The sequence below is a fragment of the Gossypium hirsutum genome, chromosome A07, assembly GCF_007990345.1.
Source record: "Gossypium hirsutum isolate 1008001.06 chromosome A07, Gossypium_hirsutum_v2.1, whole genome shotgun sequence".
NCBI lineage: Eukaryota > Viridiplantae > Streptophyta > Magnoliopsida > Malvales > Malvaceae > Gossypium > Gossypium hirsutum.
This window is the reverse complement of record NC_053430.1, coordinates 97,105,164-97,116,553: the sequence shown is the minus strand read 5'-3', so window position 1 is coordinate 97,116,553 and position 11,390 is coordinate 97,105,164. Positions and strand designations below refer to the sequence as shown.

Sequence of the window (11,390 nt, the reverse complement as noted above, 5' to 3'; positions counted from 1 at the left end):
TATAATATTTTTTTTTGAAGAACTTTTTTTATAAAGCTTGGAAGTATAATTTTTATTTATGATTTTTTGAATTTTTAAGAAATTAATAATATAAAATTATATTTATTTTATAGCATAAATTAACATCATACACAAACAGAGAGTGCAGAATTGCAACCCCTCACTATGGTAGTTGACATCGTTCCGGTACCATTCGTACCAGTTGAAATGTTTCATTCCAAATTTCCGTTCCGATAGTAAATCGGAACAATAAATTTTAAGTTCCATTTTGGTACAAATTTTGATCAATACCGATCATATCGATGCGTACCAGTTAATTTTATTTCGAACAGTGCCAAAAATTTAAGTTTAAAAATATTTTAATTTTAAATTATTATTCTTATTTATTTTGAGTTTGTTGAATTATGAATTATTAAATTGTATAATATGGGATGATTTTACTGTTTGATTTATGAAAAAACTTTTATTTTAAATTTGTTTAATGAAAGATTGTATTTGTCAAGTTTATTAAAGAAAATTTTATATAATTAATAAATTTTTTTATCTTAAAATTTATATCTGGTGAGATTTAAATTCATACAGGCATTTTTAAAATATTGTTTATCACTTCAAGAAAATCTTTATTTCATTAATATTTTTATATAAAATATTTTAAACAAAAGCTAGATACGGATACCTATACATACTAATACTAATATAAGAACAACAGATCCATTAGTGACTGCCTTCCTCACACCACAACTAATGACCTTGTAAGAGACCAATAGAACAAAACCGGCCTCAACCTTACTTCCATAACTCAACCAGCTTCGTAAGTGCTTTAGTAGAAGACCCTAATGGACCCATGGCAGCCAAGGCCTTCTCTTTCATCTTCCTGCTCTTTTCTCTAAGCTCCTCACCCTTCTCCGATTGCATCAACTCTCTCACTCGTTTCTCCAACTCAGTTCCACTCACAAACCCATCCCCCTCCATTTGCTCCACCCGAATAGCCATCTTCATATCCTCAACAAAAATGTTCCGGTTCAAGTGTTGCTCTGCATATAAAGGCCATGCAATCATAGGCACGCCAGCCACCACCGCTTCCAATACCGAGTTCCACCCACAGTGAGTCACAAAGCCACCAATTGAGTCCTTGTTCAACACTGCTACTTGTGGCGCAAATGACTTCACAATCAAACCCCTATCTCTGGTTATCTCCATAAATCCTTCTGGTAAAAGCCTGTCTAAATCCACATCAGGGTTATCTTCAGCTTGCTTAGTCTTTTCATGATTGGGTGGATTTTTTACAACCCATAAGAACCTTTGCCCACTATTTTCCAACCCTTTGGCTATTTCCTTAACTTGGGGAGGATAGAACGTTCCACCGCTTCCAAAACACAAGAACACAACGCTTTGACTCGGTTGCTTCTCTAGCCATGATAAGAAATAGTCATTTTCAGCTTCATGTTTACTTGGTGCAATCAGAGGTCCAATGTAGAAAGTTGGTGGAGTACTTGGAGCATCAGGAAGGCATAAACCATTAGCAATAGCCTTAATGGAAATGGGTTCAAGATCTTCAAAAGTGTTGACTATGATTCCATCTGATTGTTGAAGACTCGACATGAAGTACATAAAATCATGATAAGCTGGATCTTCTCTATCAAGTAAAGGTTTAGGCATGTGTACAGCTCTCAACGATGGCACACCCTCAAAATGGAAGACCGTGTTGGGCAGATCTTTGAAGCTTCTTCCAAAGGTTTGTTTATCAAGCTTTGGGATTTGAAGGAAAGCAGCAAGGGTAGAAGCACCAGAGGTAAAGAAGTAAAAAGTAGGGATGTTAAGATCTTTTCCCATAGATAAAGCCGAAGTGCAGAAAAGATCAATGATAAAAGCGGAGATTTTGTGAGATTTGGAGATTTGTTGAAGAGAATGGAGGGCGTTGGGTGCATGAAGGCGGATAAAGTGGAAGGCAATGGCGGCACCGCTGCAGTTTTGAGATAGGTCAATGGAGATGGAAGGGAAGCGAAAGAAGGAGATAGATGGGTAGGCTTGGGAGACCGAATTGATGTAAGAGATGATGGTTGGGGTGTCCGAAAGGCCAGTGGTAAGGAGGATGGCGATGGAGTATCGGTTGTTGTAGTGGTGAAGGACGAGTTTGCCAAGCTCCACCATTGACACCACATGGCCCAATCCGAGCGATGGGTAGAGGACGATCGTCTCTTGCATCGTTTATTTTCTTTCTTTCTTTCTTTTTTTGAAGAGAAGTGTTTTGGAACAATGATGAAACAATAAATTTCTTGTGTATTTATTGAAAACAGACTTTTGTCGGTCTTTCATTTTCGCCAAGTCATATCGTATCACTACGTCATGTTTATCTTTTTTGATAAGAAAAGACAACATAAATTTAAGAAATATATAGTTGAAGACAACCTAGGAGGGCTTTTCTTAATTCATACAAATTCATGAGTAACATTCATATAAATTTTGTGTTAATTTATGCTATTAGACCCTATATTTTGTATAAATTGTAGACCTGTTTAACTTCATTTTTTTTTTAACTTTTAGAATTTGAAAAGTGTTTTGGAACAGTGATGAAACAATAAATTTCTTGTGTATTGGTTGAAACAGACTTTTGTTGGTCTTTCATTTTCACCAAGTCATATCTTATCCCCACGACATGTTTATCTTTTTTTATAAGAAAAGGACAACTTAAATTTAAGAAATATATAGTTGAAGACAACCTAGGAGGGCTTTTCTTAATTCATACAAATCACTGGGTAACATTCATATAAATTTTGTGTTAATTTATGCTATTAGAACCTATATTTTGTGTAAGTTGTATACCTGTTTAATTTTAATTTTTTTTACTTTTAAAATTTTAAAATTTTAATCCTAACCAACTGATAATTATTAAATCTATTAAGTTATGTTTTGTAATTTTTAAAATTCGATGTGTGAAACATATTATAGCATTTGTAATGCTATGTTGTTTGTTAGTTTCTGTTAGAATTAAGTGACCCAAATTTTTATTTAAATAAAATACGATGGAAAATAAAATAAAAGTAAAATTCATATAGAACTAGACTTCTTTTATTTTACTTTAGAATAAAGTTTTTAAACCTTATTAAACTTCATCTATTTTATATTGATTATGATAAGGTGTTTTAATCCTACTAGAATATGGCTTTACAAGCCTATAAATAGACATAGTCTATTCCTCTTGTATTGAATTCAATTTTTCGACATAGTGAATTTTCTTCTCCTCTACTTGTGGTTTTTTCCCGAAAGGGTTTCCACGTAAAATTTGTGTGTTCTTTATTATTTTTATTTTATTTTATTTTATTTTATTTTTCACAAATTTGTATCTGAGCTTCTGGGTTATTCATCAAGTATGAAATTTTGCTGTTGGATCGCAACACCAGATTTACGTTATGGCAAATTAAGATGCAAGCAGTTCTTGCACAAATGGATCTGGAGGATGCCCTGCTAGGGGTAGATAAGATGCCTTCGACATTAACAGATAAAGAGAAGAAGCGTAAGGATCGAAAGGCGTTAATACAATTACATCTACATTTGTCCAACAAAATTTTACGGGATGTGATGAAAGAGAAGACTGCCGCTGCATTATGGAAGAGGCTAGAACAAATATGTATGTCGAAAACTCTAACAAGCAAGTTGCATATGAAGCAGCGTCTTTATGCTCATCGTTTGAAGGAAGGTGCGTCTGTACACGAACACTTAACAGTGTTTAAAGAAATTCTCTCAAACTTGGAGGCCATGGAGGTTCAGTATGATAAGGAAGATCTAAGGTTGATTCTAGTTTATTCGTTGCCCCCGTCTTATTCAACCTTTAGAGACACGATTTTATATAGCCGCGAGTCTCTCACAGTTGATGAGGTTTATGATTCTTTAACCTCGTATGATAAGATGAAGCATCTTGTGGTTAAACCCGACTCTCAGGGAGAGGGTCTCATTGTTCGTGGGAGACAAGATCGGAATGCTGATGATGATCGTGGTAGGACACAGGAACGGAATCCTCGTGGTAAATCTAAAGGTAGATCGAAGTCTTCAAACAGAGGTAAAACTTGTAACTTCTGCAAGAAGAAAGGGCACATTAAATCTGAGTGATATAAGCTACAAAATAAGATTAAAAGGGAGGCTGTGAATCAAAAGGGAAAACAACCAGAAAATTCCGGTGAAGCTGATGTTGTAGAAGATTACAGCAATGGTGAACTTCTAGTTACTTCTATCAATGATTCTAAAGTAAGCGAGGAGTGGATACTTGATTTAGGCTGTACCTTCCACATGAGTCCCAATCGGGATTGGTTTACAACTTACGAAATAGTACATCTGAAGGTGTTGTTTTGTTGGGAAATAATGCTTTGCGTAAAATCGCAGATGTTGGAACAGTTAAAGTTAAGATGTTTGATGGAGTTGTCAGAACACTTAGTGAGGTACGACATGTTCCAAAATTGAAGAGAAATTTAATTTCGTTGAGTAATCTTGATTCAAAAGGGTACAGATATACAGCTGAAAGTGGGATTTTAAAGATTTCCAAAGGTTCCCTTGTTGTGATGAAAGGGCAAAGAAAAACTTCCAAGTTATATGTTTTGCAGGGTTCTACTGTTACTGGTGATGCAGCTGTCGCTTCCTCTTCCTTGCCAGATGATGATATTACTAAACTTTGGCATATGCACCTAGGGCATATGAGTGAGAATGGCATGGTAGAATTGAGTAAAAGAGGACTTCTTGATGGGCAAGGAATTTGCAAACTAAATTTCTGTGAAGACTGTGTTTTTGGGAAGCAAAAGAGAGTTCGATTCACTAGAGGAATCCATAACACGAAGGGAATATTAGAGTATATTCATTCTGATCTATAGGGGACATCCAGAGTGCCTTCGAGAGAGTAGAGCTAATTATATGCTAACCTTTATTGATGATTTTTCCAGAAAATTTTGGGCGTTCTTCCTGAAGCAGAAAAGCGATGTGTTTTCCGCATTTAAGTCTTGGAAAATTATGATTGAAAAACAGACGGGAAAACAGATAAAATACCTCCCCACAGACAATGGCTTAGATTTCTGTTCTGATGAGTTTAATAGATTGTGCAAGTCAGAAGGGATCATGAGACACTTGACAGTTTGTCATACTCCACAGTAAATGGCGTTGCAGAACGAATGAACAGAACGATCATGGAGAAGGTTCGATGTATGTTGTCAAATGCCAACTTATCGAAGTCATTTTGGGCAGAAGTAGCCTCTATTGCATGTTTTTTTAATCAACCGATCTCCATCCGTTGCCATTGAGAAAAAGACTCCACAAGAGGTACGGTCTGGTAATCGTGCTAATTATTCTGATTTAAAGATTTTTGGGTATCCTGCGTATGCTCATGTTAATAATGGAAAATTAGAACCGAGATCCATTAAATGCGTTTTTCTTGGTTATAAAGCTGGTGTAAAAGGGTATAAGTTATGGTGTCCTGAAAATAGAAAAGTTGTGATTAGCAGAGATGTTGTTTTTGATGAAACTACTATGCTACCTAACTTATCTCTTAAAGACTCTTCCAATAAAGAAAATCAAAAGCAGGTGGAGCATCAGATTAATACAGAGTCAACTCCTCAAGCCAGAACAAAAATTGAAGTTAGAGTTGCTTCTTCACCACAATACTCTATCGCCAAAAATAGAACTAGAAGAGAAATTAAACCTCCAAAGAAGTATGCCGAGGCTGATCTAGTTGCTTATGCTTTAAATATGGCTGAAGATATAGATGCGAATCAAGAGCCATCTAATTATTCTGAGGCGGTTAGCTGTGAAGACTCAGAAAAGTGGATGTTTGCTATGCAAGAAGAGATGGAATGTAACAGCCCAAGTTTTAGTGATATCGGAACAGTGATTTGAAATCACTAAATCTGACATGTGAGTTTAGACATTAGTAAGTAAATGTTAAGTGTGGTTTTAGAAATAATTTTCAATTAAATGAAATTATGTAGTATAGGAAGTTGTAGATAAAATAGAATAAAAACGAGGTATTGAGACCTCGAATTCATAAATCAAGCCATAAATGTTTTTAAAAATATTTATAGAGTGTAAATAAGTTAGTATTAAGTTTTCGTTAGAAAATTTTAACTTTTGGATAATCAATTAATTAAAAATGACTAAATTGAAAAAGGTACAAAACTTGATAAAATGATTAAATGGCTCAAGTGTTAAATGAGGGAGGATTTAAAAGGAAAATTAGCCTAAAGAGAATGGATGAGGTGGAATAAGCAAGAAAAAAAATCTGGAATCAGGTGAACTAAGGGTAAAATGCTAAATTTTACAAAATTAAACAAATAAATTGAAATTGAAATAGATTTCTAGGCCATTCTTCTCATAATTTGGGCCAGACAGCCATGGGAGAGAGCTTTTAAGCTGGTTTTTCACAATTTCACTGCATGTGAGTTTATTTCTTGCCCTTTTCTTATATTTTTTGTATTTTTAAGACTTTTGCAATTAGGTCCAATCATCTAATTCATTAGTTTTTGATTTGGTGGGTGAAATTGGAAGTTACCCTGGCTGAGTAAGGGCAGTATATGATGAATTATTATGAAATTGAAGTTCTAATTTCATATTAAGGTTGTTTTATTAAGTCATTTTGATAGAAAATGGTATTTAGGACCTAATTGTGAAAAAGTTGTGAATTAAATGTTAGTGTTGAAATTCAGAATATCAAAGGTTGTGAAATAATTTATAATGATAAAATAAAATGTTAATTGAGAAAAAAAATTAGTTCAATTGATGGGTGAAATGAGCAGGGACTAAATTGTAAAACTGTAAATTTTGGGGTAAAAGTGTAATTTCAAAATTTGAACAGCATAAATTGTGAAGTGAAATAGAAGTCAAATAAATGCTAATGAGTAAAAATACTTTATATTATAGATCAAGAATCCAAAGAAGAACGAGAAAAAGAAAAAGTTGTGGAATAGTCCCTAAATTTCAATATCTTCTACAAATCAGCCAGGTAAGTTCATATGTAAATGTTGGTAACATAGTTATTATTTTAAATATTTTCATGTTATTTAAATGATATGATAATTGTTTGATAATATGTCAAATTATGTGATATACTTGGAAAATGTGAAATACTACCGAGTATCGGTATCAACATTCCGTAGGAGATGGTTGAGACACATGATTGGGAAAAAGGTTCCGTTGAACCTTAGGAATGGATTAGGATACAAGTGACATGTCACTAGGATATTTGGGCATTCGAACTCGTTGAGTTGAGTCTGAGTTCACTTATGGATGCGAATGTCCGAACTCGTTGAGTTGAGTCCGAGTTCGAGAGATGTAACTAGGCATCCGAGCTCGTTGAGTTGAGTCCGAGTTCACTTATGGATGCAAACGCCCGAGGTCGTTGAGTTGAGTCCGAGTTCGCTTATGGACGGGTTACATGGTAGCTTGGCTACATATGTGGCACTTATGTGCAAACTTTCCATGTATCCGAATTATATTCCGATGTGTTCAACGGGTAAAATTCTACTCAAATGGAGGAATACTAGAGATGAAAGGGATGTATTGGTAAGTGTCGTGAAATGAATACTTTGAACAGGTTTGTACTTAACCCTCGGGTTGAAAACTCGACATAACAACAATATGGTAAGATTGTAAATGAAAATGTGATATGAATGTCTCGGTGATGATTATGAAAATCATGTTTTATGTTTGCTTATATAGTTGTGTTACTTGCTATTTGCATGTGAACTTACTAAGCATTTATGCTTACTCCCTCCTTTTCATTCCTTGTAGTTTTGACAAGCCAGCTCGGAAATCAGGAACGGTCGGAGGCTCGCTCACACTATCCGTGTATCATCTTGGTATAACGGTTTGTATATTTTGAGCATGGCATGTATAGCATTATAATCATTTTGTGTATATAGTCTTATGATATGGTTATTGAGTGGTATGGAAATGCTTGATAATGATTAGCTGTTGGAATGGCTAATCAAGGACATATTTGGTGTTATGTATGCCTAAATGCTAGTTATTCCATGGAAATCATGAAATAGGTAAAATTTACCATAAAATAGATTAAGACAGCAGCAGTGACGTGAGTTTGAAAAATCATTAAAAATAGTAGAGATATAATTAGATGATGAATAAAATATGGAATTAAAGAATTATGAGTCAATTTTCATATGAATGAAACAAAACAGGTATATGAGTTATATTTTATGAGATGTTTAAATTTTTGTGAAACAGGGCCAGAGCGATTTCTGGATCCCCTATTCTTACTTTGGAAATTCACCATAAATTGTAAAAATATAATTAGAAGTCATGCTTTATATGTACAGATTCCTTATTGAATCTAGTTTTATTAGAAACAAACGGCATAGTCATTGAAACTCTGTAAAGGGAGATATCTGATTCATAATACACAGATGTCAGAGCAGTCAAACCCTGAAACAGGGGATACTTTAACTAATAAACTGTAATAATTGGCCTGACCAAAAATTCTAGAAAAAAATTAGTATATAGATATATGAGTCTAGTTTAAGTAAAAATTTACGGAATTGGATTTCGAGTTTCAGAACTCGAGTTATGAATTTTTAAGTAACTATGATGCAGTTGGACAGCTTGTCCGAATTTGTTTAAGTGCTCAAATAAGTTTAATAATGCCTCGTGCTCGACTCCGGCGACGGTCTCGGGTAAGGGGGCGTTACATGGAATCAATCCACAAAAACAGAACATGGGACCTTCTGAAACTTCTTAAAGGTAAAAAGGCTGTTCATTGTAAATGGATGTTTAAAAAGAAAGAAGGGACTCCAGGAGTTGAATAACCCAGATATAAAGCAAGCTTGTTGCAAAGGGTTACAGTCAAATTCCAGGAGTGGACTTCACAGATGTGTTCTCTCCAGTTGTTAAGCATAGTTCGATTCGAGCTTTACTTGGTATTGTGGCCATGCATGATTTGGAGCTTGAGCAGTTAGATGTAAAAACTACATTTCTGCTTGGAGAATTTGAGGAGGATATTTACATGCAACAACTAGAGGGTTTTATAGTCTCAGAAAAAGAGGACTATGTTTGCTTGCTGAAAAAGTCCCTTTACGGTTTGAAACAGTCACTAAGACAGTGGTACAAGAGGTTTGATTCCTTTATGACTTCTCATGATTTCAAAAGAAGTAGTTTTGACAGTTGTGTTTACTTTAAGAAAAACAGTGACGGTTCTTTTGTGTATCTACTTCTTTATGTTGATGACATGTTGATAGCAGCAAAAGATAAAGGAGAGATAAGAAATGTCAAAACCCAACTAAGTGAAGAATTTGAGATGAAAGATTTAGGACCAGCAAAGAAAATAATTGGAATGGAGATTCTCAGAGATAGAAAAACAAATAAATTGTACCTAAGTCAGAAGGGGACATTGAGAAAGTTTTTTGCAGGTTCAATATGCAGAGTGCTAAGCCTGTTAGTACTCCTTTAGCAGCCCATTTCAGACTTTCATCAGTTTTGTCTCCACAATCAGATGATAAGATTGAGTACATGTCACATGTTCCATACTCTAGTGCAGTGGGATCTTTCATGTATGCTATGGTTTGTTCACGTCCAGATTTATCATATACAGTCAGTGCAGTTAGCAGATACATGGCGAATCCCGGTAAAGAACACTGGAAAGCAGTTCAGTGGATTCTAAGATACTTACGAGGTACTACTAATGTTTGCTTACAGTTTGGAAGAACTAGAGATGGAGTCATAGGGTATGTTGATGCTGATTTTGCTAGAGACCTTGATAAAAGAAGATCTCTCACAGGTTATGTCTTTACAATCAGAGGTTGTGCAATCAGTTGGAAAGCCACTTTGCAGTCTACAGTCGCTTTGTCTACCACTGAAGCTGAGTACATGGCGATTACTGAGGCTTGTAAATAAGCTATTTGGTTGAAGGGACTCTTTAGTGAACTCAATGAAGGCCTTCAAATCAGCACAGTATTTTGTGACAGTTAGAGTGCCATCTTTCTTACAAAAGATCAAATGTTTCATGAGAGAACAAAACACATTGATGTTCGGTATCATTTTATTCGTGATATTATTGCTCGTGGTGATATTATTGTGAGCAAAATTAGTACTCATGAAAATCCTGCAGATATGATGACTAAGTCACTTCCTATAACCAAGTTTGAGCATTGCTTAGACTTGGTTGGTGTTTATTGTTGAAGTTAAATCCTTAAGGGGTTTTATGGAAGAGGTGGAGAACTTGTTTATTGAAAGTTCGAGATGAAGAACTTGTTCATTGAGAATTTGTGTCAAGGTGGAGATTGTTAGAATTAAGTGACCCAAATTCTTATTTAAATAAAATACGATGGAAAATAAAATAAAAGTAAAATCCATATAGAACTAGACTTCTTTTATTTTATTTTAGAATAAGGTTTTTAAACCTTATTAAACTTCATTTATTTTATATTGATTAGGATAAGGTGTTTCAATCCTACTAGAATATGGCTTTACAAGCCTATAAATAGACATAGTTTATTCCTCTTGTATTGAATTCAATTTTTCGACATAGTGAATTTTCTTCTCCTCTGCCCGTGGTTTTTTGCCAAAAGGGTTTCCGCGTAAAATTTGTGTGTTCTTTATTATAATTATTTTTTTATTTTATTTTATTTTATTTTTTCACAGTTTCATATATTACTCGCACACAAAATGTTAATAGATTTAACGATTGTCGTTGACTAAAATTTTGAAATTCAAAAAAGATAATTACTAAGAATGATCCAATTAATGAATGTACACTAAATCTATAACTTTACGCATAATGCAAGAATAAAAACATAATTTAACCAAACAAATTTAACTATTATCATTGGGTTGGGATTAAAATTTGAAAATTCTAAAAGTACAAAAATTAAAATTGATCAAATTAAAATAGAGGTACTAAATCCACAATTTACACAAAGTATAAGATCTAATAGCATAATTTGACTAAAATATCATCACCCTTAAATAAAATAATTTTTTATTATTTAAAATTTATTTTTGATTATTTAAAAAATAAAGTTGAAGATTATGTATGGCCAATACTTCATTAACAATAATTATATTTATATTTATTTTATATTATTGGTTTGAGACAATGACAAAAAAAATTCATGAATCGGGTCGAGTTCAGATCAAGTCTCAATAAAATTTTAGACATTTTTTTTTCAGATCGAGTTCGGATTTATTGACAAATAATAATTCAACAAATAAATTATTAAAATTCAATTTTAACGAAAACATAGAAATCATTTGTTGTTGAATTTCTTAGACGCTAGTAGTTTCATATAATGCGATTTCCCAACCAATCAATGACGAACGCCTCAACTTCTAATTTTATTTGAATGTTGAGTTTAGTCACTACAATTCAAATTTTCTTAAATTAGTCCCTAATTTTCATAAATTTG

At 33.7% G+C, this 11,390-nt stretch overlaps 1 protein-coding gene across 1 annotated transcript; it reads right to left on the bottom strand.

The window, feature by feature from the left end:
* Positions 1-607: 607 nt before the first annotated feature.
* LOC107955596 (UDP-glycosyltransferase 88F5) lies at positions 608-2,285 on the bottom strand. The gene has a single exon (XM_016891391.2). The coding sequence runs from the start codon at positions 2,203-2,205 to the stop codon at positions 787-789; it is 1,419 nt and encodes a 472-aa protein (XP_016746880.2). The 5' UTR covers positions 2,206-2,285; the 3' UTR covers positions 608-786.
* Positions 2,286-11,390: the final 9,105 nt, after the last annotated feature.

Coding starts and splice junctions, on each gene's coding strand:
- LOC107955596 (XM_016891391.2), bottom strand. CDS start 2,205: ATGCAAGAGACGATCGTCCTCTACCCATCGCTCGGATTGGGCCATGTG.